The sequence below is a fragment of the Camelus ferus genome, chromosome 11 (genome assembly GCF_009834535.1).
Source record: "Camelus ferus isolate YT-003-E chromosome 11, BCGSAC_Cfer_1.0, whole genome shotgun sequence".
Taxonomy (NCBI): Eukaryota; Metazoa; Chordata; class Mammalia; order Artiodactyla; family Camelidae; genus Camelus; species Camelus ferus.
Window position 1 is genome coordinate 25,374,680 of NC_045706.1, and position 27,707 is coordinate 25,402,386.

General features: G+C 51.9%; 1 protein-coding gene and 1 long non-coding RNA gene across 6 annotated transcripts in view; one reads left to right on the top strand and one right to left on the bottom strand.

The window, feature by feature from the left end:
• Window positions 1-3,929: 3,929 nt before the first annotated feature.
• LOC116667064 lies at window positions 3,930-17,761 on the top strand. The gene is made up of 4 exons (XR_004323836.1): window positions 3,930-4,027; window positions 5,334-5,405; window positions 16,779-16,880; window positions 17,286-17,761. It is a non-coding gene; the product is annotated as an uncharacterized LOC116667064 (long non-coding RNA).
• PAX2 (paired box 2) overlaps window positions 4,027-27,707 on the bottom strand; it is an 87,116-nt gene continuing 63,435 nt past the window's right edge. For 3 of the 5 annotated variants that reach the window (XM_032491087.1, XM_032491086.1, XM_032491089.1), the window contains 5 exons: window positions 23,571-23,746; window positions 21,196-21,322; window positions 7,070-7,171; window positions 4,716-4,802; window positions 4,027-4,270 (listed from right to left, as the gene is read on the bottom strand). In XM_032491087.1, coding sequence (XP_032346978.1) covers window positions 4,194-4,270; window positions 4,716-4,802; window positions 7,070-7,171; window positions 21,196-21,322; window positions 23,571-23,746 — 569 coding nt within the window. In that variant the 3' untranslated portion in view covers window positions 4,027-4,193. The remainder of the gene's footprint in view (window positions 4,271-4,715; window positions 4,803-7,069; window positions 7,172-21,195; window positions 21,323-23,570; window positions 23,747-27,707) is intronic. The other 2 variants (XM_032491085.1, XM_032491088.1) reach the window with 1 other exon arrangement.

Below are 27,707 nucleotides of genomic sequence, written 5' to 3' on the forward strand. Positions count from 1 at the left end.
GCCAGGTGATGGGGGCCAGGCAGCCTGCTCCATATGACCACAGCACTGACTGGGCCAATCCAGTACTCTGACAACATCCAGGAATTCACTTGCTGGGCATCAGGCAATGATCAGGAGTTATGCCATGCTGGGTTTTCATGGGTTCTGAGCAGGATGTCTGAAGTGGGGTGCACATCTTCCAGGGGGTGCAAGATAATCCATTGAGGTATGAGAAGACAGCATTAGAACTTCTATTTCTATGTATTCCAGTTTCATTCTTTTTCTGTTTTATGTCTTATATGATTCATAATATGCTAGTCTAGTAGTACATTTATGGAATTTGGAAATAAGTAAATGTACTTACATTGGGAGTACACATTCAGAATGCTTTTTACAACTAGGGTGTATGATCAAAGAAATTTAAAGACCACTCTTCTAAGAGACTGGTGATCAAGAGGAGCAGCACTGGGCAGGATGGAAGGTGGGACTATCATTTGCTAAAATGGGGAGGAGGGAGGAGACACAGGTGGGCAGGGAGAAGGAAGGGGGTGGACCTGATTAGAGGCTTGCTGATTTGTTGGGGGTACCTGCAGTGTCCTGATGTGGGCAGGCTGGGCAAATAGGCTTCGGGAAAGGTAGGCCTGTTGGAATCATGAGGGGAAGGAAGTGTCTAGGAGACACTGCCCTGAGCCAGTGGGAAAAGTCACTCCTTAGTCTGCCTCTAGGCTCTGCTTGCAGCTGCCCAGCCATTCCTGGCAGCTCAGAGCTTCAAGAGCCTTTCAAGTGGGAGGAGGCAGAGATGGAAGCTGAACTGGCAAGGTTTCCCAGGGGCAAAGCAGGAAAGCATCCAAGGGCAGAGACTAGGTGGACTCTGTGGCCTTTGTTGGAGAGCTGGAACTGGGAGGCCACTAAAGGTAATAAGAGAAGACCCCTTACAGGTATCTCAGAAGCAGCCAGGACAATCACTCCATCCCTCCCCCAAACAGGAACAGAAAGACACAGACACACTGATCCTTCATTCGACACCCAGGCACAAGAACAATAAGGGTGTCTGAAAAAATAAACAGTTCTCCCACTTCCCCACCCCTAGACCCACCCAGGGACATGCAGACCCACGCAGACCAACAGAAATGGGAGCGACCCACCAACCACCCACAGACCTAGGCATATGCGCGCCCTCTCCGGGATAGACCAGACCGCACCAATCCAAGCTGCTGCTCGCCCAGGCCCGGACACCGAAAGGCACAAGGGGCGCGCGAGGTGGCTTGAGCCCGCAGGTTCTCCGCGGGTCTCTGCAGTGCTGGGCGCTGTCCGGGCAGGGAAGTAAAAGCGCAGCGAAGAAACCTGTGGCAAGCGTCCGCGGTCTCAGCGGTTTGGATACAGATCCGGGGGATAAAAATTGCAGCTGCGCGGAGGAGCGGAAGAAGGAGACAGGACAGCAACCCTCCACCCACGCAGAGAGGGCCTCCATCGTCGCGTTCTGAGAGCCTGCACCCTAAGTTTGGGTGTGGTTAGAGAGGCAGGGCGACCAAATTGGCTCACTCGAAGTTATTCTGAAGTTTTGCAAATCGAAAACTCAGCCCCAAGGGCGAGGTCGGGCTGGGGAGGGGAGAGTTACTACTGGCGGGCAGGCTTGTCTGGGCCACTGCCTGCTTTCAGCCAACAACGAGAGTGTCTCGGCAAAGGGGTGGGAAGGGCGTCGCAATGGGAGTGTAGCTAGGAGGATTATGAAGTATTTTTGGGGGATCGACCAGTTTGAGGGAAGGCCTGTTGGCAGGTAGAGACAAACCTGGAGCCATGGGGAGTGACATACAAAATTTTATTATTATTATTATTTATTATTATTATTATTATTATTAATTATTTATTTCTCATGTGCACACACCAAAAAAAAAAGAAAGAAAAAAAAAAGAAAAAAGAAAAAAGAAAAGAAAAGAAAAAAAGAAAAGAAAAGAAAAAGAATTAAAACGAACCGAATGCGCTGTAAGTGGCCAAGGAGACCAGAGCCATCGGGTTTTGAGGGTTTGGCTGGGTCCTGGGTCTGGGGCCCCTGTCTGGCCAGCCCCACAGGGACTGGAATGGGTCGGGCCTCGGAGTTTAAACCTTGACTCGCTCGCTGCCCCGCTCGGGCCACTGGAGCCTGGCTGGGCAACGGCAGTTCCTTTAAACTAATCTCTTTTCTCGTTTTTCCTTTTCAAATAAAAAGGCTCGAAGGGGAGAGAGAGATCTGGGCGAGGACTCCAAGCCTTTTAGGATTTGTTCAAGGATTTTTATTTATTTATTTATTTATCACTTTTATTGACTTTGTTTCTGTTATTTCGAGTCGTCACGATCCACGGGTGAGGAGACATGCAGGGCGCATCGCTGCTACGGAGAGAGCAACTACAGGGCGGGGCGGCCCGGCCGCCGGCGGCCCAGGGCGCGCGGGGCACAGCCGCGAGGGGCAAGCCCTGGGGCTAGAGCTGCCACCTCTGATCTAGCCTCAGAGGGCAAGGCGGCCGGGGCAGGGCTGGGGAGAAAGGCCGAGGGAGGGACAGAGAGAGACAAGAGACGGAGACGGAGAGAGACAGAGACAGAGGGGGAGAGAAGCAGAGGGGAGAGATGCAGAGGAAAAGGATGAGGAGAGAGCGAAAACACGGAATTACAGAGAAATAGCCAACAAAACAGAGGCGAGAGGAGTCCACAGGACCATGTTCATCATTTTGCATAGAGATTTTTCTTTCGTAATTTTTTTGTAACGTAAAAAAATGCCCCCCTCCCCCAGGACGTGCTGTGCTTTAGTGGGCATGTAGCTGTGTCCCCCCCCTCCCCCCCAGCGAGCGGCGACTCTCACAGCACAGACAGCGGAGCGTATCTACAGGCAGGGCGGGCGGGCCAAGGGGACTCTACTGGGCGGGGCGGGGTGGATAGGGCGGGGTTATATACACAGGGGTTCGCCTTCACACGACACACACCGTCTTTCTACAAAGCAGCAGCCTGTTGGGGTTTTGTTTTGTTTTCCTTTTTGCAAAGATCATCATATTAAATAAATGTAGACTTTTTGCGGTTCTGTTCAGTTACTGCCAGAGGGGGAGGCTGGGGGTGGGCAGTCCCCCACTTCCACCCCGCGCAGCTCAGACGGCAGCCCAGAACCTGCTCCTACCACCAGCAGATTGAGAGTCTGTATCGGGGGAGGGGGACATCAAGTAACTGCTTGGGAAAGACCAGTGCCCTTGGCCTGCGGAAACTGGTCCTGAGGCAGGCAAGGGAGAGCCTCCGTTGGGGCTGCGAGTTAGGGAGGAGAGATGCAAAGCGTAGTGGGATGGGGAAATAACGGGCAGGAGGGGGAACTGCGAGGTCAGCAGATGGAAGAGATGCTGAGGTAGGGGCAAGGCGAAGCTGAGAGTCTGGTCACTAGTAGGAAGTGCCTGGGCCCTGGGGAACTGGGCTGTTGAGGTGGAGTAGGGAAGAGCCAAGAGTCGGCTCTGTGAGTGCGGGCTGCTGGAGCCTGCGTGCCTTGGGTCTCAACCTTAGAAATACCTGGCGACCCCAACCCGTGTCCCTAGAGCCTGGCCCCCTGTACACCACCATTCCATTCCACCTTTGGGGCAGGGCACACTGGGAGGATGGTGTCAGTCCGGCTGGTGCGGGGGTAAGGACTTTTCCCCGAGGGCTCGGCAGGAGGCTCTTTCTCCTACAACAGAAAGTAGTTTTGTTCTTAATTTCCTTTGCCCAGTCCCTCCAGCGAGGCTTCCTGGCGCGGAAGCGTCCGAGGCGGGCTGCTCCAGGGCTGAGCCGCGCTGCAGTCCGCGCTGATTGTGTGTCACAGAAACGTGTCCCCCGCGCGCAGCGGCGGGCGGGGCCAGAGTCCGGCCGTGTGGCTGATAGGCTCCGGGGCCAGCTTGGGCGAGGCGGGGACAAGCTGGGTCGGGCCCTCCTCGCGACGCCGTGCAGTCCAGGCAGGCTGGGAGCGGAGGCGGGGGGGGGTTGGGGGCGGCGGGCCCGGGCCTGAGGGTCCCGCCCGCGATTCCGCCCGCAATTCCACCCGTCCTGTCCGGCCTTCGACGGGGTGAAGTGAAGGGCTGCAGGGGTCCTGGGATGGGGCTGGGTCTGGGGCGGTGGCCGGGAGGCTTCGTGTCGCGTCGGTCCTCCCTCCCTCCGGGGTGGGCGTTCAGACGGGGACGATGTGGAGGCCGAAGCTGTCGGCCTGAAGCTTGATGTGGTCCCCGCGGTAACTAGTGGCGGTCATAGGCAGCGGCAGCAGCGGCAGGGGCGGAGCCCCGGGGGGCGGCACTATAATAATAAGGGGAACCTGGAAGTTAACACAGGAGAAGAATGGGCTGGGTGAGAGGACAAACAGGAGAACAAAAAAGGAAAGAAAAACAAAGAAAAAGACCTCCCCGGGCTGGGGTCTGGCTGGATCCTGGCAGGGAGACCTTGGCTGGGCTGTGGGGCCGGTTGTCCCCAGGAGAGCTGCATTCACTGGGTGGGAGTGGGTCCTGATCGGAGACCGAGGGTAGGGGCGGCGCAGAGCCTCCCTGCGACCCAGGAGGGAGAAGAGGGGAGGAAAGGGGCGGGAGGCGCGGGCGTCCTCTAGGGATCCCGGGGCCTCAGCGCTGCGCTAACGAGCCTGCACGGTTGGGCATCCAAAGGTTGGGTCGCGGGGAGTCGGACCCGCGTCCGGAAGCAGCACGGCCGAGGTGGCCGGCGGGCGGACGGACGCGGTGAGCCGCCGGCCAGCCAGGTGGCGTACTCACTTAGTAAGGCGGGGTTGCTGAATCTCCAAGCCTCGTTGTAGGCCGTGTACTGGGGGTGGCTGTACGGATTGCCGGAGAACTCGCTCCCTGCGGGAGGGCGGGGGAGTGGGGATCAGACACGAGCAATGCTAGGGCGGACCCGACGTGCCCGGCCAGAGGCCTCCCCCGGGTCCGAGGTGCAGGGGCGGCGGGCAGGGCAATGCCCGCTGCGGGCTGGCGGCCGGGTGGAGGCGGAGCAACCCACCGGGTCGGCGTGGGGAGACCCTGCGGTGGGGGGATGGTGCAGAAGCACCGACGCACCTCCTACACTGGCGTGGAGGTGGCTGCTGGGCACTGCCCGCCCGGGGCTCCCCAGCGGAGGCGCTCCGGGCCACCCAGGAAGGGTTTGTTCCGGGTCCAAGCCCGCCTACGCCGCTGCGTAGGGGGCTAGGGCCTTTTTAGTGGAGACTCTGGTTCTAAGAGCCACAGCTCCATAGGGTGGAAGAGGGGGAGGGTGGCCAAGACAGGCCCTCGGGACACTTTGTCCCAGAAAGTCCAGAGAATGGCGTCTCAGCACGGTGCCAGTGCAAGGGGTGGGGGTTCTGCTGGGAAACACCCCTCTCCCTCTTTTCCCTCTAGAGACTCGATACGTGGGCCAGCAGGGGAAGGAGGCGGCGGGATGCAGGTGGACTGCCTGCCGGTCCGCGAGCGGTGAGCGAAGGGCCCCGTGGGCTGGGAGCCGGAAGCTGCTTCCCTCCCTCCGCGGGAGAAAGGCCAGGCCTCCGGGTTTCCCCCTCGCCCTTTCTCCTGTGTGATGACCCCAGACTGTTTACAGTGATCCCTAACCGCGGGTTAAGTAGAGGAGAAGGGGCCCCTCTCGGAGAGGGAGCTGGGGTGGGGGTGGGGGATGCAGCCACTGGAAAGCCTGTTTATTGACGAGGAGGGAAAGCATGCGTGCAGCAGGATAATGAGCTTCTGAGCTCAACTGTGACCAAGAGGAACTGAGCTATCTCCTTCCCCATCGCTAATGAAACAAGTGTAATTTCCTCATCAGCACTAGATTCTGTTTAACGACTCCCCCCTTGCCACCATGAGCTCTCTGCGGCTCCCCTCATCCCCACCTCCTTGCAGACTACCCCCTCCCTCACCCCCACCTCTCTAAGACCTTCTCCAGCCTCCACCTGCTCGCTGCTGGGACCTTCTGGGAAGAATCTCCCTGCCCCCAACATTTCCACCCCCCCCACGCAAAATCTGGGAGGGATTTCCTCCTACCCACACCCAACTCTTCTTACCCAGTTCCTCCAACTCCCTTCAGCCCCTGTTCTACACCACCTGACAGCAATCTTCCTCTCTGCCATCCCCTCCCCAAGCTCTGCTTACCCAAGGCTGTCCAGGAATGGGGCCACCCACCCTATTCTATACTCCTCCTTGAGAGATTCTTGAGAACTGAGCTTCAGGGAAGGGGCACACAGAAGGCAGCCAGCAGGAGTGGGTTACAGGCCCAGTGAGTCTCAGCCTCTTTAAGACAAGAGGTTTTTTTTTTTGTTTTGTTTTGTTTTGTTTTGTTTTTTTGGTGTTTATATGAATAGGAGCTTCAACTCTTTGGCTTCAAGCCCAGCTCCCAATCTGGGGTGAGGGGTTGGGAAGAGCACAACCTCCAGTTACAGTCACCAGACCCCAAATATAGCCTGTCTCTCTGATCCACACAGCCCAGACCCAGCTCCTGTCAGGCAGGGATGGACCAGGGCCCTGGAAGAGCAATGAGGGCCCGGGGATCTTCTGAGGAGATGTGGGGGTGCTCTAGATTATTTCTCTGAAGCTAGTCTCTCTGATTCCTGCCACAGCCTGTCTTCTGTTTGTCTTTACTTAGGGACTAACTCCCTCTTCTCCCTGGGGTGCGGCCGGCTCTCAACACGGGTCTTCCCTGTGGGTTGGTGTTGACCAGGGTGGCTTTGTCTGAATGACTGACATGCCCCTGGAAATGGTTCTTGGCTCCAAGTTTCCATGGAAACCAGGGCAGGCTCTTCCAAGCAGTGTCAGCTGGCTGGAGGTGGGCTAGGGCACTGGGAGCAGATCTGAGGCTGAGTGCTCCCTGGGCACAGGCTGGGGTGGGTGGGCACTGCAGAGGGGCCAGGACATCCAGTAGGGTGCACAAAGGGGGCACTTTTTCAAGTTCCCTCCCTAGGATGTTCATGAGGGAGAATGAAGGACTGGCTGCAGCCTCTAGGGAGAGAGAGGGATAGAACAGCAGTGGTTTGGGGCGAGGGGATGTTGAGTCACCCCCCACCCCCAGCCTCAGACTACAGACCACTCAGTAGCTCACCCACAATTTAGTTACCCCAACTAAATTAGGCAGCTACAGCATTGTCACCTACCAGGCACCATTCCTGCCAGGGTGGAGGTGGGGTAGCTTCCCTGGCCAGTGGGGGGCACGTGAGGGGGGTAACCAGGCAGAGTGGTGCTCGCCATGTCACGACCTGGAAAAACACAAAGGGGAAGGGGTGAGGCCTGGAAGAGAGGGGCCTGCCTCTGCTCCCACCAGGGTGCCCTATGGAAAGGAAACTTAAAGCCCTGAGTACAGTCACATAGGGGCACATCTGAATGAGAAGGTCCAGGTATGCCCTCGCATGTGTCGAAGCTTGTGACCTAAATGTCCTATGATCAGCTGGGTGGGTGCACTTCTCCTCTGTGTAGCTTTGTGGGTCTCTCTGTGCATTTGTGTGTGTGTGTGTGTGTGTGTGTGTGTGTGTGTGTATGTGTGTCTTGTCTGTCTTTGCTTGTGTCTCTTTGTAGTCTAAACCCAGATGGAGAAGGGAGGGAGATGGCTTGGATTTACTGCTTCCCAGTGAGATATTCAACTGTAGTCTCTCCAGTAGCCAAATGGACCTCTATCATCTTGCTCACCTCTCCCCTCTCTAACACCCCATCTTTCCTCAGGCTTAGAGGATGCCCCACCACCACCCGTACAGGAGCTGATGGGTATTCCTTGTCCTCTCCAAGTAGGGCTGCAGGGGTTGGTCCTGGCAGGTATGAAGAGCAGGGAGGCCAGCCCATGGGCTATTTTGCTGTTAGTGTTTACGGCAGTTAAATGATAGAAAACCATCCCTGCAGTAAATCGGGAGCTTTGAGCTAACAGTGCAAGTGGATCAGATCAAGTTCCAATGAGCAACATCTCTCCCCCTCTAGCTGGTGGACTTCTGTCCCTGGAGATGTCTATTAGCTAGAGTGTGAAGGGTGGGAGGAAGGGCTTTCCTTAGTGTCCTGGAGGTAAGGCAAAGCAAGTCAATATTAGGGAGACACCCATGGTCCAAAGACATCTCCTCTGGAACACAGCTGCACCTGAATGGCCTCCCTTCCTTGCCTGCCCCTTCCAGCACCATGAAGGGGTCACCACCGTCTTTGCAATTTGGCACACTCCAATCTCTAATGACAACAATTCGCCCTCTCCCATGCTTCTGTGCCTCAGAGGCTACTCCATCCTCTTCCGGGTCCTGGGTCCCCTTTATCCTCTCCACATTCTTATACCCCTCTTCAGCCAGTGCCACTCTCCCAGTCTAGTGCCTCTGTCCAACCCTGGGAAGACAAGGTGTGGCTGGTGGCTGGAGGAAGTCATAGAACTATGCATATCTGGCCTACTTTCTTTTCCTCAATTGCCCTAGTCCTTATCCTCCTGATGGCTATTCCAAAGCATCTCTCTTTCTCTCTCCTTTCCCCTCTGCCTTTTAAGTTGACCTCCCCTTTAATTTTCCTGAAGAGTCTGTTTTCTCACTGCTATGTTAACATATCTGAGTGATTCATACTTCTCTAAGTGGACAGAGATACAGGTCAGGTTTTTGCATTCCCAGCTCCCTGTGAACATTTTCATTAGCTGTCCCACTGTCACCTCAAACCTAAGAGGAATAAAAGCAGATCATCTTCCCCACAGTCAGTTCTACTGACCCACATGAAGACCATCAGACCAAAAACTTTGGAATCCTTCTTACATAGGCTTCCCCCACCCGTGTATGAAGCACTGTCAATTCTCCTTAGCCATGTCTATTACATCTGTCTTATCTCCATTTCCTCCACCACCTCCATAGCTCAGTTCCTAAGCACCTGCCCTTGGTTTGCCACAACAGTTTTTTATTTGTATTCCCTCCCTCTACATTCTCCTCCTTCAATTTCAAATGTCGCTGCTTGGCTAGTCCTCATGAAACATTGATGTGCTTTCATCACATCACTTCCCTTGAAAAAACCATCATTGATTCTCCTTAGTCTACAGTTTGAGTGTCTCTTTGGCAGTCTAGTCTGCCAGGCTTTCCAAAGCCTCCAGGTACTCTTCTCCACCCACTGTTTTCAGCTCTGATCCTTTGATAAACCCCTCCTGGTTTAGTTTGACTGTTTTCCCTGGCTGGATGCTGTGAAACCTCTGCTTTTGCTGTGTTATTTTCTTCTTCTTACTATAGTTTCCCTCCCCTTCCAGCTCAAGCCTTAAAATCCCTACTGTTCTGCCCATTGGAGAAGTTTCTTTCTTTTAAACTGCTATAGTGCCTGTGCTCCCTGGTTTACCATGTCAGTATATTTCATGAAGCATTAGCCCTGTTGTTTCATATCATGCCTTGCTTCCTCAAACAGATTATAATCAAACTGAGGGCAGTGTCCTGTCTTCCGCTCTAGTTTGCAGTTGAGAACATGGTAGATGCTCAATAAAAACATTGATTAATTCTCTATCAATCAATCTGTTACACTTAATAGCCAATAGCCAATTCTAGGTAAGTTATATTGTTTTCTAGCTGTTTCATATATGTTGGTGTCCTTTGAAGAGATAAAGGGTGGGCAAAATGTAAATGTTTGAATCTGCTTTTTCTCTGCAAACAGTTTGAACAATGGATCATGAATCTTTATAGGATGATGAAAGTGCAGGACTCAGTTTTGTCATGCAACAGAATGATTTTCCTCTCTACCTATCTACTATAGCCAATATCTGACATTTTAAAGCTCAAGAACGAACAACAGAATCGAACTGTCAAATAAGAGATCACTTTGGACTCCCAGAGAGATAGAAGAAAGAATCTGTGTTTGCCGTGTTGTGGATTTTTGTTTTTGGTTTTGGTTTTTATTGACTTCTATTGTCAATTAAAGGTACATTCCTCCTGACCATCTCTCAGCAGAGAGGACGTGAAGTGGACAAGCCAGGAATATCAATCCCTAGAGAGATGAATAAAATGGCATTTTGTGGTTAAAAAAGGCCCAAGACAGAGGAGAGTTAGGGAGGATGTAGAGGTTTTGAATTAGAAGAATACAGCAACCCAGTTCTTGGTCTTGTGAGCCTAATGTCCACAGAGCAGCCAGGAAAAGAAGGATGCTTCTTTCTCAGTAAACTGGAATTTAAATGCATCTGAATTCTGATTTTCAGCTGCATGGTTTCCACAATATGTCACACACAAATTCCTTGTACTCTAAGGTTGTGTCATACAACCCCTTACATAGCTTCAGGAGAGAAGAGGAAAGGTGGGATACCAGAAAGGTGTTTCCAGCTAACCTGGAGGTACCCCTATGGCAGTGTTTATTTCCATTGGATTCTTCTCTTGCAAATGGTCCAACTTCCAGCATATAGAAACTTTTGCCTGCTGAAAATCAGCACAGAACTATTGATTGAGAGACACATTTCCAAATTCTGTTGAAAAAAATGAATCTGGGAAGTGCTTTCAGACATTTTTTAAGTGTGCGAGAAGAGACCCAGGATGAGAAAAAGAGCATAGAAGCTTCCCGATGCTCTGCATCCAGCTGTGCTTCTGCCGCTGCAGATTCTGTAAAATCAGAATCATCACCAAGAGGTGCCTGCTCAGGACCCCTGAGCCAACACAGGTATAAGCCACTGCATACAAAGCACTCTCAATGGCTTCATTAGCACACAGGTGATACCTGAAGAGCAGGAACAAATTGACCAAACTCTTGCCAGAGCCATATATTCTTCTAGAACACCATTGTCAATAATGGAAAACACCTACTGCAGGAAGTTTTCAAATTACTAACACCATCATACCATTTGCCCAGCAGCATTCTTTGAGCAAGCCTCTGCTAGTGAGATAATATGAACGGAGAATGGGGTCTGTGCAAGGAAGAATCGACAGAGAACTGGGCCTTGCATTACTACAGATGGGTGGACAACGGGGAGCAGAGACGGACTCTATAACTGTGAGATGGCACAGCCACCACCTTTGAACAAACAAAAGTACAGAAAGAGAGGAGGATATAGCTCAAGTGGTAGAGCGCATGCCTAGCATGCACAAGGTCCTGGGTTCAATCCCCAGTACTGCCTCTAAAATATATAAATAAAATGAAACTGTTTACCACCCTGCCAAAAAAAAAGCACAGAAAGAGGACAAAAGAGCTTCACAGCAGAATACATCAGTTATAAAGTGTGTATCATCTGACAGATGATAGAAGGCAGTAATGCATTAGTTTTGCTCACTGACAATGCTGGGAACATGAAAGTGGCACCAAGAATCATACCTGGATAAGACCCCATGTATTACAAGAGGATGGATATTTCATTTTGAATAATTGCTTCCTAAGATTACCAAATTTTAAAGATGGAAGAGACTTGGAGGTCATCAGTCTAGCTTCTTTGTTTTAAAATTGAGAAAACGGGGGCACAGAGAGGCGGCATGACTTTCCTATGGCAGCAGAGAAAGTAAATGACAGAGCCCAAGTCTGAAACTATGTCCATACCACACTGCCTTTTAATGATAACACAAAGCCAGATACTCCCCAAAAGAGCCAAAGAAAGAACAAAGAAGTCATCCGACTAGCAAAATCTCATATTGTCCCTGCTGTTGTTAAGATGTGGCAAGAAAAACAGGACACAAAGAATAAAATACTGACACCGAAAGTCTGTAGTAAAACTCCATGGGGCGGAGTATTAATCTCCTTTGAGAGTTTTCTGAAAAACAAAGAGGCTCTTCAAGAAACAGGAGTCGCTGGGAATCTAAAGTACCCAGAAGTGTTAGCAGCACTGTACTTGATGAGGATGTCTTCTCAGTTCAACTGCAGAAGTCCCTGAAGATTCTAAAGCCAATTTCTACAGCAATCACTACATCTGAATCAGACAGTGCACTTTTGTCAGACATTCCTTACCAAATGGGCCAGATCAAATCAACTGTTTTGGAGAATCTAAGTGCAGTTCCTTTTACGAGTACAGAGAAAAGCAAAGTGAAAGACTTTATTAAGAAAATTTCAGTCACTGGGTTATTTGTGCTATTTTGTCAGGTCAAAGATCCAAGGGCAGAGTTGCGGTTCTACCGGCACCTAGGCTAGCTAGCATTCACTGAGCACCTACTATTATGCTAGGCACTGTCCTAAATATTTTCTATGTATTATCTCATTTAATCCTCATATCAGCCTACTATGTTCATCTGTTTTTAATCCCCATTTTATAGATGAGAAATGGAAGCTCAGAGGGGGTAAGTATTATGTCCAAGATTTCACAGCTAGAGGGTGGCAGAACCTGGACTAGAGAACGAGCAGTATACTTGGGAACTGATTCTAGAATGACCTTCTCAAATACTGTAGACCCGGAAAACAGATAGCTATTTGGTCCAGGAAAGTAACCTGGGATGATGCTAAGCGAATCCTTCTTATAACAGAACATCTTGCTGGTTCTTGTTTCTTGCATGTTTCAGGTTCTCCCATTTTCTACAGCAAGGGTTTGAAATTGGGGTTCACTGATCCTGTGGGACATCACAGATGTGCTTCAGGGAGTCTATATAAAGCTATATGTAAAAGGTTATAGATACACACATGTAATGGCATTTATCATATTCTCATGAGTCAAAGATTAATAAGCCCTGTTTGTAAAAGGCACAAAGAACCTCTGTTCTTTGGTGTAAAAAAGACACTGATTTCTTTGAAACTATTTGAATTATACCAACAAACCAGATCATATAAAGAGTGGTCAAATAAGGAAGTAGCAGGGTGGCTTATCTCAAGTAAGGCAAATGTCAGCAACCAGAAGACCAAGGAAATAAAAGGAAGCTGCCAAAGCAGAAGAGATGCTGCTTGGTGATGGCAAGACAACAAGACTTATTAGACACAGATTTATACAGCAAAAGTTATATCCAGTGAGTTTAGAGATGCTTTCCCTTGGCATCTTTCTCTGAAAATGAGCACTTTTGCTATCCACTTGACACTGTGGAGGACCCTAAGGCCAGAAAATATAACTCTTGTTTTACTCTCCTAACCTCAAGTTTTGTGTGCTTCTCATAAGAGAGTGAAAATGAAGACATTAGATTGCTTCAAGGTTGGCAGTCTGTGCCTGCCTTTGACACAAACATAATACTTCCAAAAACACACAGTTATTAAATTTTTAATTACTGCCTAAATATACTGTACAATTACATTTACTATACCAATTATGACCACTTTAGGACCAATCCAGGTTATACAGAATACACTAAAGTAACAAACTTTAAATCTGTAAAAGATGCTTTAAAAGGAGAAGGAAAGAGTTTTCTACATATTTAATTTTGTTCCTTATTTCCCAAATTTCCAAATCTTCCCAAAGGTTTCTCCTGGGGGTAGAGATGCCCGTGTGAGGGGCCCCAGCCCCAGCCCCAGGCTTGGCCCTACAGCTCCTCCTCCTGATGCTCGCCTGCTCCGGGTTCCAGTAGAGGGGGCTGTGCCGGGAGCTCAGGGCAGCTGCTCTTCTAGCTGAACTCACTTTCCACTGACAGCTGGACCTTTGGTCCCCAGTGTGTCCTAGGCAGGGATGCTGCCCTGATCTTTGTGGGCTAAGTGAGGTCTGCACCTCGACAGCCAACCAGCCAGACACAACCAGTCATGCTGTTCCCACCCCTTCTCCTCCCAGCACACTGCCCTTGGCTCGGCTGTGGTAGCCTGCTGGCTAAGGGCCCCACAAGAGGTGGTTTCCTTCTAAGCCGGCTGGATCAAGGATGGAGCTGCAGCCTCGGGATCCTGGGATAAGGACAGGGAGTGTTGGGGAGAATCACATTTTCAAAGAGCTGAAACAGAACTTGACTATCATCTAGTCCAAGTCCCTCATTTTACAGAGGAAGAAACTGAGGCTCAGAGAGAGGGTAGACATCCCAGCCCTCTCCTCTTTTCATTTGCCCGGGCTAGGGCTACCGTTTCTGGCTCCATTAGCAAATCAAGTGAAGATTGGAGCTGGGCAGGTGCTGGCACCCTGGAGGCTGGGCCCAGGCTTGCTGATGGGCTCAGAGCAAGAGAGACCCTCGTGCTGGGTGGGCAGAGGTTAAGCCTGTTTGCACAGTCTCCCGATACTCCAGGTCTCCCAGTTCCTCTCTGGCTTTATTTTGTTCTCTGAGAGCGCTGAATTGTCAGCTCTAATCCTTCCGAAAGTGCAGCGTTTTTCAGGCGCTCTGTGTAAGTGAAACCCTAATCCCAAGGAAAACGGCCACTTAAGCTGCTGGAGCATTAGGCTGCTCTCCGAGCCTGCCACAGGATTTCCTCCCTCCCTGCCCACCAGCTGGGCTGCCACCGAGGAGGAGAGGAGAGGATTCCAGACTGAAGGTGTGCAAAGCCCTCTGCGAAGTAACAATAGTGGCTGGGCTTGCCTCCCAAAGCTCAGGGTTGAAAAAGTGCTGGCTTGTTTGTCCTGAGGCTACAGCTAATAGTAGGGAAGGAAGGATTCTGATCACCTTGGCAGGGAGGGTGGGGGTGGGATCATTCTGTCACCTTTCACGGTGGCTGGCTCTCTGGGGGAAACAGGCTTTCAGGTCTTACCTAGGTGACCCTGAGACCACCAGGACATTTCTGGGCCCTTGGTCCCAATACATACCTGTAACAGTCACTGGGACACCACTATTTAGGATTTCTGGTCATTTAGAAAGGCTGGGTTGACTGATTTCACTTTTACTTAGCCAAACTTTTCTTGTTAGAAAGTGCCAAATAATAAAGTAAACAGGCTTAGTGCTGGGGGATCCCCCTTTGGAGACCTCTCCTTTGGGACACATCAAGCATCTCAAACATCTGCAGCAGCTGAAAGGGTCCCTATAACCCGGCTAGCCAAGAAAACAGTGCCAGTGTTTTCTATTAGGCAACACTTTGTTGGCCTGAAGTTGGCTACTGCTTGCACTTGAAATAAAGACCACTGATTTCTTGAAGATATTTTGATTCAAATTCAAACTGTCCTCCCTCCTTGATCTCTAAATGAATTAGTGAGACCATGCTGTGGAGGACCCAGCACAGTTCATTTGGCATGCGCCACCTTTGGGTCTCATGGACAGAGGGAAGAGATAAAGGGAGGAGTCAAGAGGAAAGGCCCTTGATGGTGATGGGCCAAATCTGAGCTCTGTTTAGAAGGCCATAGAAACTACATCTTTGTTAAGATGCCTGGGAACCCTTCATACCTTCTTCCTCCTCCCCATGCGTCTCCTCCCCACTGTAGCTCCATTAGCAGCCCCATGTGCTTCTGTCCAAAGCACCCTCCTGGGGAGGGCAGCCCATCACCCACTGGGATGGCTGATGGGTACAGACATGGATGTGGAATTGGGGCTGGAGATTGGGGTGGTACAGCTTTTATTCTGTTCAAATTTATTCTGTTCAAATCCTAGAGTAGATTAATGCCTTTTCTTTGCAATGTCTTCCCTCCAGAGGTAGACTGGATAAAGGAGGAAGGGAAAGAGCCCTGATCCGATGACTCCCTTGGCTGCAGACCCAAGGCACCCACATTATCTGTCAATGTCTCATTGCTATGGAAATGCCCCCGTAATTAAATCAAAGCTGAGGTCTGGGGGCTGGAGGTCCTTGGGGATGTGGTTGGAGGCTAGCTTCTTTCCAATGGGCCTTCTCAGCTGAAGAGAAGCCCTTTGGCTTGGTTCAGCCTCCACAGCAAAAGGCTCTCCGACTGGCCGTGTGTCTGAAGTAGCCCCAGCCCTCTCCTTTCAAGGTTGGAGAGGAACTCTGATGTCTGTGCCCTAAATTCCTCTAGCTAATCAGGGGCTTTGAGCAGACAGACAAGGCTAGGAGACTCCCAGCCTCCTTCAGAAACATTTCTCAGCCTTTATTGCCCTCTCCTCCCCCAAGGGGCTGGCCAAGGGCTAAGCTGTTTGTTTTATGGAGGGAAATGCAGTCCCATTGGAAGGGGGTTGTTAACTACAGGAAAGAGGCACTTCCCAGAGGTCCTCAGGACTCCCTGAGCAGGAGGAGGAGGATTTTCCAGGGTCCACACCTCTATCTGCTAAAAGGCCACTTTGCTAACCATCCCAGATGCGGGCAAAGAGTCTGAACTTCTAAGAGTTTGCAACTCTTTCTCCGAAGCTGAGCCCACACTACTCTCCCCTGTCTCTAGGCTCCGGCGACCAGCCCCTGCTTTCCTTTGAAATTTGCCTTACTGGCCTCCTCCACCACTGCTCAAATTTGTCAGCTTCCAGGAGACAGCATCTTCTGCTCCCTCTCCCTGCCTTGGGTACTTCTCTCTTAGGCAGCATCCACATCTCCTCGTAGATCTTAGCTACAGATTTCTTCAGAGCTGCAGTCTCTGGGCATCAAGAGAAGTTTCTCCCAAGCTCTTGAAACAAACCACTTTCTCCCCACCCAGGGTGGGGAAGCTAACAAGGCTTTTTTTTTCTTTTTTCTACGAGGGAGGAATGGACTGTCCCTGTTATGGTTCTCCAACGTTCAGCCATGTTTCCAAAGAAAAGGGAATATTCTCTGCTGAGACTTAGCAGTCTGGGAGCTTGGATCAGCCGGGGACAGGCTCTACTTTCAGGGCTGCCTGTGACTCATCTCTTTCCATGCCTCCTGAGCCCCAAGCAATACACTAGAGGTGTATTCTTTGCCCTTTAAGATCTCTATTATCTGACAATTTGCTGAGCGATTGTGGGGAAGGGGATGTGGGATCAAGATCTGTGATGAACACAAATCATACTTCTATCTTTCTTAGAAATTAAACATACTTACTTTATAGTTGCTTTTGGATTGTTCTATCATCCCTAGTTCTTGGGGTTGTAATTGTCCTATTTATTACTTCGGCAAACTCTCCCTCATGATAGTTTGTGTTCATATGTGTGTGTAATTTTTTATAGCAAGGTCATCTTTTGTGGTGGATTTTTTTTTCTGTAGGAGTCCCATGTGCCCTGGATTGTAGAATGTCTCTGCAAGGAAAGTTTACTCTTGTTCCTGCTGGGATTTCTGAGCAGGTTACTATCCTGGACAAATTTTTATGTAAGTTCTTGGCTGGGGGTTCCTGTCACATCCTCATGGTATAAATTTGGACTCTGAACCAAGGTCAGGCTTGGGAAATGGAGAAATGGAGACATTATTTTCTCTCACTTGCTTCCCTGGGCCACTGGGATGAGTTTGTGTGTTTCCCTTTCATGGATAGTGCTGTCCTGCTTGGTTCCTAGCTTTATGCAGGGGAACACTCAGTTCTAGCTTCCTGCTTCTCTTGGGCCCAAGGTCATGTCTTCTGTCTGATGTGTTACAACCTTAGCCTCCCTGCAATCAGGGTCTACCTCCAGTGTGATACCAGGAGGCTCTCATACAGGGCTTTGAGTCTCCCTCTATTGCTGGCACCAGAGAGTGAGGTTTGGTTATGAATTAACAATTCTTGTTTTTATATTTATCCAGCTGTGTTCTGGTGAGTTTAGCCTGCCCTGTTTCTGGACATCAATCTCATTCCTCCATTACCCATCCTGGACTAAAATGAGGGTGGTGAGGACTATGCTTGCACAAAGTTCTCCCAGTGCTCTGCAGTGAGGCCCACTAGAGGCCCGTGAAGCCCACTGGTGCAGCAGCTCTGGGGCCCGGCGCATCCCTCGGCTTCTAGAGTGAGAATGGAGAACTGCTGTACAACCCCGACATCCTCCAGCACCATCTTGCTCCATTTGGGCTCCAGGGTAGGGAACCTGCTCTCAGCTTCAGGGCAGACTCTCACCAGCTCCAGGGACTCTCTAAATGCTCAGAAGCATCTCCAAGTGACTTTGGGAATCTGAAGCTACTATTTATCTTCTCCTTCCACATCAACTTAAGGACATCACAGCCAAGGTCCTCTCAAGCTCCCCTGTGGCTGCAGACCTGGCCAGGCACCAGACGGGAGGGGTTGAGGTGAGGAGGTCATGGGGAAGGGGGCTCTTTTCTAGCAGTGTTGGGGACTTGAAGGCACCAGCACACAGTTGGAGCCAGAGTCCTCACAGAAGAGGCCCTGACCCAGAGGCCCCTGGGACTACTAAGGGGTTGATGGCAGCTGGCTGTGGGGTCCTCTGGAAGAGTAAGAAGGTGGCAGCCACAGCCAGCCAACCTGAGGAAGCCCCCACTCTCTCATCTAGTTGGTCCCTTTTTCCTTATCACTTAGGAGAGACTCGGCTCTGTTCCAGACCAGCAGCCTAGAGCAGTGGGCTGGAGAGAAGAGATGCCGCTGAGCTAGAGCAGCCCAGCGGCGGAGGGGAAAGTGGGTGATAAATTTAAATAACCAGCTTGACTTGGCAGCTTGCTGAGTTGTGATGCAGTGAAATTAAAATCTCGGCAGAACTTGCAAACACTACCCAGAAAAATCAGTCTCTCTCCCTGGTTTCCTGATGGAAGGTGGGGAGGGGAGGCTTGCAGGACGAGCCCCAGCCTCTGGCAGCCACCCTTGCTTGCAATGTGATTAGCTGTGTCCTGGCCCACTGGGCCCCACTCTCCCCTCCACACAATAGTCCCGGCTCCTCTCTCCTCTCAGTCCTGACCTTGTGGAACAGCTGCATCAAGTGGCTGGTGAGGTTTGAAATCAGCCTCCAGTGCCAGGAGGTGGCAGGAATATCAATAAGGTTGGCTCCTCAGGTTGGGCTAGAGCTTCCTGGGCCCGTTTCCTTGGGACTCAGTCTCAAAGGTTTGCAGCCTTAGCTGCATGTCCCCAGGGAAGGAGATGAGCTGGATGTTAAAGACGAGGGGGATGAAGACAGCTCCTTGAACTCCTCGTCACACTCAGGCCAGGCTGCGAGGACAGGCTGCCCTCCCTGCTCTCTCACCTTTAGCCCACACCTGGCCAGGATCACCTACTGGAAAGGGCTTCCCCTTTTCCTTCTCCACCAAAGCCCTTCGTATTCTCCAACCAAATAAGCTTTTAAAGAATCTTTGAGGGGAATTTTTATCAATGCACCAGAAGCCACTCCCATATCCCAGCTGTGCTTGGAGCCTGGTTCTCACAGATGCCAACATCTTTCTAGAAGAACTCACCCAAGTCCACCTCTCTGGCATCTGCTCCCCTTACAGCACTGCTCACCGCTACCCACAAACTCCTGGCCCGCAGGCCAACTTGCTGGACCGGCTCCTGAGACGGCACTGCCAAACTCTCCAGGCACTGCCCTGTTTCTCACCTTGACAGTACGGCCAGCAAATTCTGTTCATCCCCATAATAAACACATCATGAATCATTCATCTTTAATAGATTATGCAAATTAGGGGGACATAAAATCAACAAAGATCAATACCTGCAGCCGTTTAATTGCCAGCAAAAACATTTTAAGAATGAGCAGAATCTGTAGCCCTTTCTCAGATAATGGCACCATTAATCCGAACATTGGATCTTGGCCTAAGTGTAGAAAAATCATTCCCTGCCCCCTACCCCTTTCCTCCTCCCCTCCCCCACCTCTCCACACACTTCACTCTTTTTGGTAATTTCCAGTTTCTGAGCTAGTTTCCCCGTCATTACCACTGGTGAACAGCTCCGAATGTTAATGGTTCTGCTTTTGTTACTCCTCGCTTGATTGAAATGTCGCATACAGATTGAGATGTTAGTGCTAACTTGCCACCTGGGAATGTCAAGCTGGGTCTGAAATGAACTTTTCTCACACTTGGATCCAGATGGATCAGCCGGAGATGTTCCCAGGCTGAGCTGGGACCATTCCAGGGCCATGGGTGGGAGGCGGGCAGGGGATGCTCAAGGTGGAGGCACTTTTCTGCACAGCCCAAGTTCTCCTGCAGCAGGAACCCTGTCCCAAAGATCCATCTCTCCACCCCAGAAAGCCCCTGCCTTCTGAACTGTGGCCTTGGGCTCAGGGAAGCCCAGCTGGGGTTAGAGAAAAGTCTCCTGGGCTGTTTTGCCAGCTGCTTGGGGTGGCCACCTTTGGGAAGTGACCACTGTAACTCTCAGCAGATCATGAGAAAATGTGGCCTGCCTAGGCCATCGCTCTTCCTTGGAGGGGAATACCCATAGCTCGGAGAGTTTCCAAGCTGGGCGCAGGAGGGCTCCTGCTGAGGGCCAGTTGATGATAGGCTATGTCCTGATCCAGCTAGGCTGTCACTCCCAAAAGCATGCCCAGTCCTCCAACACTTCCAGAACGCAAACTCTGATTGTCTAGCTAAAGAGCTCAACTCTGTCTAGGCCAGAAACAGTTGTACCAGACACTCCTTAGGGAGAAACTGGGAAAGCTAACAACGAGGCTCTCCCAAGCCCTCCAGGCAGAGGCTGGGTGGCCACTCACAGCCCGTCTCAGGCCTGAGCCATTCTCAGAACAGCTCCAGATCAGAAAGAAGCAGGGCCCTGTCCTCCAGTGGGGTCATGCATGCTCCCTGTCTTTGCCACTGGCCGTGACCCTGGATGTCTGGTTCCCAGGCTCCCCATGCTCCGCAGGTAATGCCTCAGTGTCTCCCAATCCCCACCAAGACCCTTCTCAATCATTCTGTCTCCCAAGGAACCAACGGCACATTGGCTTTGTGTCTCCAGAATAATTAGGTGAATTTTAATAACACCTCAACACGTGTCTCTCCCACTCGGGTTCCTTCCTGGCCCGGAAACCCTTCTGCAGTGCCAGGTGCCTTCCCTAGTCCGCAGCTCTGCGGCCTGGAGCTTGGTTGGCCGAGCTGTCACTTGCGCTGCACCTTGGTCTGCTTCCCCTCTAGCTGCCTCTGCTGCTCCTCATTCATGAGGGCCCTTGGATTAGGTGCCCCCTCCTCCTGCATTTGACTGTGGGACAGGCAGGACCCTGTCTGGCCTTGAAATCAAGCCTCAGTCTCAGTGATTTCTCTGGGAAGCTGGAGAAGAGCTGAAATAATTGAGCTTATCTATAACCACAGAGCTGGATGCCATGCCCTGATGCCCAGAGCCACAGCTTTGACACACTCAGGCTGCCGGAGGAGAGGAAAGCTGGTCCCCCAGGAGCCTGGGGGATACAGACTGTGGAGGCTCGATACTGGGCACTCATGCTCCACCGTTTGTCCCCTGCAGTCTTCTGCGCACATTCTAACAAGAGGCTCATAATTCTGGCCACCTTGGTGGAGGCAAGAAAAAGGGCAAAGATAGGCAAGAGGATGGACAGAAAGAACCAGCGATCCCCTCTTCTGGCTTGGCTCTTTCCAGGCTGAAGCTCACAGAGACCCTGACCACGATTTTTTCTCCCACTTCTGAGCACATCTGTTCAGAAAGCACCCTGGTTTTTGGAGGCTCCCTCTCCTCAGAGATCATGGCAGGGAGCCCACTTGTCACCCTGGGCCCCAGATGGCACGGGCTGAGGCGCTGCCACTGAAAGCAGCTTCCCCACCCTCCTGGAAGCCCCCTTACCGGTCACAACAGGGTATGTCTGTGTGCCTGACACGTTGCTGCCCAGCTCAGGGTTGGTGGATGCAGATAGACTCGACTTGACTTCATCAAGCCCAGGGGTCAGGGCTGGGAGGGAGTACTCGTTCCCCTGGGAGGAGAAAGAAAAGAGACGGCTCACTATTGATGCACACAGGCGGAGAGAGGGCTCAGTGTGCAGATGGGGAGGAGGAACGGGGAGCCCTCCCAGATGGGGTGGAAGGAGATGGCCAGGCAGAGGGCGGGGAGGGTGGGAGGGGTGGGTTTGATGAATGATGGGGAGTTGTGTGTGGGTGGGGGCAGACCTGACTTTGGGAAGCTGAGGTGCAGCTTGTACATTCTCGGTGGTTATCCCAGCACCCTTTACGTTTCTGTAGCATCTCCTGCCTCAGAAGCCCCAAGGGTGGAGTGTAGCAGTGGGGATCCCCCTGCTGAGAGGCAAGGGGTGTTTTAAGGTCCCCCTGGAGTGGCGAGTCTTGGGGAGGAGGGGTGAACCCTGACTCGATGGCAGAAGCAGTAGTTGGGGGAAGGGCCTAGGGGGGCCTCCAGCCTGGCACTGCTGGGCTGGCTGATCGGGTGCTGGCGCCCCTTTTTAAAAAACAAACAAAGACAGCCCCACAGGCCCCTCGCTCTCTGCCTGTGCAGTGGGGTATGAAATTGGGGAGGGGGAGAGTCCACATGGCTAACAGAAGGGTGGGAGGGGGCCAGTCATTGACTCTGAAAGGGTGTCCTGCCCGAAACACTCGGGTAATTGCCTTTTTATTGCAGCCACCGCCAAGCCAGACCCCAGAGCTGGGCCGACCAGGAGCCCGCACAAAGCAGGAAAAGTTGCTCTGATTAATATTACGTTAAATTAAAACTGATTTTCTGCTCTTTCGGGTCCGTTTTTTTCCCTTCCGCTTCCTGGCCCCCCCAGAGGGCCCCCTCCCCTCCCTGGCTGGACAGGATTGCCTCGTCATTTCCAATTCCTTCTCGTATTGATCTTCCTGTAGAAATCAGTTTTGTAATTAGCTGCAAATTAGGCCTTCTACTGGGGGTGAAGCTGCCCCCTGATTTATCACCAGAGTAATTCGCTGTGATCGGAGAGAAATTAAAATGAACTCAATTAGGCTTCGGATTTGCTTTATGGGCCCTGCTCCGAGTTTCAGGGGGAAAAATGACTGTGCTGGTGTTTAATAGTCTAATGAAAGTAAATAAAGGTTATTCATTGTAATACAGCCGGGGACTCAGGGAGGGTGCACAGAGCTGCCCGCCTCGGCCGGCTCCTCCTTTGTTGGTTTATGGCTCAGGGCACCTTAAAAAGACTTTTGATTTTTGTTTTATGAAGACAAACAGCTTATGGGATAAAAGGACGGGCGGGGAGAAAGGCGAATGGCTGGGAACTGCTGGAGTCCTAGAGTGGAACTCTGCTGCACGGAGCCCGTGGGGCTGTGCTGGTGCGCGCACGCGCGCACGCGCGCGCGCGCGCGTGTGTAAGCACTGTAGGCTGTGCTGCGCTGCAGTTGTGGGCCTGGCCTGAGCCGGAGTGTGGGGGGAAGGGGTGTGTGCTCCCGTGTTGCGGCGTGTGCACTAGGGGTGATCCTGATGTGTGGGTGGACTTGGGCGTGGAGGTGTGTGGAGCTGATAGTCTGGGGGGACCACACACCTGGCTGACAGGGCTGTGCTGTGAGTCCTGTGGGTTGAGGGGGGATGGATGGTGGGTGGTGGTGGTGTGTGAACACATGCACACGGGTAGATGTGGGGAGTTAGGAGAGGTGTTTTTACGCTATGTATTGTGCCAGTGTGTCCTGGGCTGCGTCCCATGCTGTGTCTGTGGGAAGTATGGACTCTGAGGCGTAGGCTGTAAGCCTATCTAGGGTCACACTGGACAGTTGGATTAGGGAGCAGGAGGCAGGCACAGTGGGCTCACCTCCCACCAACGGGCAAGAGGAGCAACCCAGGTTTACATGGACTTTCTATAGGGTCCTGGAGACATTTAGGCAAGTGACATTCCTGAATATTCTATACCAGAAGCACGGAATGGCAGGGCTGGAAGGGACCTGTCAGATCATACATCCAAGCCTTTCATTCTATAGACAGGAAAACTGAAGATAGGACTTAAACTGGAAAGGGATAAGATTTACCTAAGGCCACAATCATACCCAGACCTTATGATTTCTAACTATCACATACCATGATGATTTTTCTTAGCTCTGCTATAATGGCCTCATGTGAGCGTGTTCACACAGTGTACACACAGTACACCTATATTGCATGTGCAATGCTGGGTGTGCACGTGGCAGGCCTGTATGCACATCCCCCAGAGGCCTTGGTCTGCCCAGTCCCTTTCCATCTATGCAAGCAGAAAGCTCCTTCCTCACCTGTTCTGATTTGATGTGCTCTGATGCCTGGAAGACGTCAGGGTAGGAAGGACGCTCAAAGACACGGTCCAAAGCTTCCAGCTGCTGCTGGGTGAAGGTGTCAGCTCGCAAGTGCTTCCGCAAACTATCCACGCCACTCTGGGAGTCTCCATTGGGGACTGAGCCCTCGGACACATCTGGAGGACACATGGACACTTGGGACATGAGCACAGGCCAGCAGAGGCAAAGAGCAGTGCAGTGGGCAAAGGGGGTGGGCACCTGGCTCGGCACCCAAGGCTTTGCATCCCTGCTTGGAACCCTTACTCCCAGCTTTGAGACTGGAAGTGCTGGCCCAGGGGCTGGCCATGCCTCAGAGACCTGGCTGAGGGAGCCAGAGCCTCTGAATGACCTGGGAAGAGAAGAAGTTGTCACAGCTTGGAGGGTAGGGGGATAGGGTAGGGTGGGAAGGACTAGGCAGAGGTGGAGCCAGAGGGGCTCCTAGAGGCTGTCTCCCCAGGGCATGGCTACCTCCTGAACCCCTTCTCTCCCCAGCCTGGGTCATCCTGAGGGAGGAGCTGGGTGTCTTGGGCTGGCATTACCAAGCCTATGGAGAATTGAACTGGGCTCTGAGATGAATTTCAGTTCCACTGACTCTAAGGGTGGAAAATCATCAAATCTCCGAGGCTGAGTGTTACATGGAGACTTGGTGAAGTAATTAACTTCACCGCTGAGGAAGGAGGGACTCTGAGGGCTAAGCAGAGGCATTCTGCTCGCGTTGGGCCAGGCCTGAGATTGCAGCAAAAGGACAGCTGGTGGCACGTGAGCGTAAAACGCCAACTTGGGCAGAGACTGAAGACCACTGCTGTGCCAGGGCCACACTTCTCAGCCTCTGTCCCTGACCTGGACCCCGGCTAGGCTTCCACCAGACACCCAGTTCCTCCTGTGGGTCTCCACTGGGAGCTAAGACTTGCCCCCGTGTAGGAAAAGCCACGACGGTGCCACAAAGTGCTGTCTCCCTGGGGCTGCAGGCCAGTCCCATCTGCAGACTGCTCTCCTCAGGCTTCCTCCCCACTCTGCTACCCCTGCCTCCCTGGCCCTACCTTCCACATCCGGTCCGTTGGGGTTTCCAGAGTACCTGCTTTGCCTCCGCTCCCTGAACCCCGACCTCGCAACTCCCCTGGCCCAAAGCTGGGTCCTCCCAGCCACAGATTGGCCACTTCTTGGCTTCCATCAGCCCAAGACCAGCCAGGGAGCCTTGGACCTGGGGCCAGCCCATGCTGTAGGCCCCAGGGTGTTCCTCTGGGACTGTTATATATATCAGTTTATATGTGATTATACGATATGATATAATCAATATTGCATTATATACAGTAACACCGTACAGTATCATTCAGGAGACCATAGAAAATATTACATATTGATTAACCTCAACCTGCAGCCATCCTCTCTTGCTGGCCTCCCAGATGGAGCAAGGGGGTCTGCTTTCCTAATGGGACTTCCTGTCTTCACTCCATCTTGGAAGGGGTGGGAAGGCAAAGACAGTGTGTGTGTGTTTGTGTGTTGTGTGCATGTGTGTGTGAGAGAGAGAGAGAAAGAGAAAGAGAGAAATGAAGACCAGGAGCACGTCCGAGGTGGACAGACACAGGGACAGCCTTGAAGATATTTCCATGTTTCCTAGGTTCCTCTGGCCACAAAACTTGGTTGTCGTGTTTTTGTCTGTGTAAGCCTCTAGAATGATTTTCTGTCGTAGGAGTGTATGTATCTCTCTCTATGAGTTAGGGTGTGACACATTTATTTTTCCCTTTTGTGTATTTTCTGTGTAATGCATTTGTACACGTATAAACATCCAGATGAATAAGTGTCCAGGTATGGGTAAGTGACAGAGCAAGAACCTTTTCGAAAAGATGTGTGTGTCCGTGTGTGACTGCATGGGGAGCCTGAGCCCCCATCCCCCAGGTTTCTCCTGTGCCTGCTTCTCTTTCAAGGATGTGCCATCCTCCTCATTCCACCCCTTGGAGCTATTGGTATGTTTCATTGTGTCTAATTCTTTCCCACTGGAGTCCTCCTACCTTTTGGGGAAGCCCTGCTGTCGGGGCTGAGGAAGACAGCAAGCGTCTTTGTGTGTGGTTACTACAGTGTCACCAGTGGGTCCTGGGGAAAAAAGAGCATTTGTCTGTGAGCCTGTGCTCACACATTATGTGCATGGGTGTGTGCATATGTGTGGTGAGACTCCTACTATACTTCTGTGTCGATTTGTGTATATGTCTGTGTATGGCTTGGTTCAGCCCGTGTGTGTGTGTATGTGTGTGTGTGTGTGTGTGTACGTAGGGGCTGAACTGAAGCTTTGTCCTCAGGTCACTGGCTGGAGGAGTCTCTTTTCCTTCATTTATTCAGGGGCCCTTCAGATCTTGACAAATCTGTCACTCTAAATTTGCGGGAGATTATGGTGCTCTCTCCCCAGCCCGCAGAGAGGTGATATATGATATCTGCTGCCCCTATTGATTGCCTGATCTGGTGGCAGAGGCCGGCGAAATGAACTTGAAATGAACATCATGCCTCAACTCATTGTGCGTATAATACACTACTTAATCCCACATTTTTCAGCCGCTATGGAATTCAATTGATCAATCATGTTCCACTGATAGTACTGTTTTAGGGGTTATTGCTGCTCCCTCCACTCACTGACCTTTTTATTTATTTATTTTTTTTGTATACTCAGGCCCCGGTGATAAGGCAGGTTACAGAGGCCTTGATGGAAAGGGGGAGGGAGGAAGGAAAGGTAAAAGGAAGCCTGTAGCTACTGGAAGAGGTGGCCAGGGAAGGCGGGGAAAGGAAAGAAGAGGAGAAGGAAGGGGGGTGGGGTGAAGAAGAGCTAGAAGGTGCCAGAGGAGCAGAAAAGCCAACGGGGTGATGAAAGCAGGAGCAGGAGAGGCTGCAGGAGGCATGAGGAAACCCCCCAAAGTAGAAGCAAGGTGATGCGGAGATGGGAAAGGCAGCAGTCATGACAAAGAAAGTTCTGGGGAACAGGGAGGAGAGCCGCAGGGGCAGGGAGAGGGCAGTGGCATTACTGAAGGGGACAGGGAGGCAGTGCCCCCCACATCAGCCAAAGGGCCCAGAGGCTCTCACAGGCTCTCTCCAGAGGCTAGGGTGGCGCCCTTCCCTCAGCTAGAGAAGGAAAGGCGGCGTGAAGGCAAGAGGAAGGGCGGCAAGGGGGTGAGGGAAGGAGGCTGGGAGAAGCCTGCGCTCAGAGGTCCAGGGAGGAGAAGCTCAGGGAAGGAGCAAGCCCAGAGGCAAAGGCAGGGCAGAAGGGGGGCGGGGGGAGAAAGGGAAGAAGCATCCCACCCCAGATGCCTCGGGAATCACAGGCTGGGCTGAGGGCACTTGCCACAGGAACAAAACCACTGGCTCTGCCTTCCTGGAAGCCTGGGTATCCATATAAGTAGAGCAGTCCAGGGCGTGGGTCAGGGTGGGGTAGGAGGGTCGGGGTGGAGGAGGGAAAGGAGACGAGAGTAGAGGAAGAGCAGAAAAGAAAAGAGAACATAGAGGAAGAGAATTGAAGAGAGATCGATTTTTTAAAAATTTTTTAAAGAATAGAGAGAAAATGAAGCTGTTGCCAATGCCAACCACTTGTAGGGACCTCCTCAAGTTGAAGGAGCGGGAGGGCTCAGGGTGGGGCTTCCCAAGGACAGTCTCAGAGGTGGCGCAAGGGAGAGGGACTGGAGCTGGGCTATGAGAGCCCTCTAGGCCCAGACACTGGAGGGCTCTCTGGCAGAGCTGGGCTAAAATGGAGGAGGAGGCAGAAACAAGTGTTGATCTAGGCTTCAAAGTGAGCAGGAAGGAAAGTGTGTGAGTGATTAGCATCCACCCCCTTGTGCCAAGGAGCCTGACTGGGAGCTCCCTGTGGTCAAGAACCATGACCGGTGCCTCTCTGTAGCACCAGTGCTGGGCATGGAGCAGGGCGTAGGGCTGATACCCAATGAATGATGAACGAACAAATGAATGAGGCTTTTCTGGGTGGCATTCAAAGCCAGACCCTTGGCAGAAGGTCTCCAGACCAGCCACTTGACTGGCTTGGCACCCCAGGGCACCCAGTCACTTGTCAGGCAAATCCCCTACATCCCTAGCTGTCAGAGGATGTGAGGAGACCCACAGCAGACC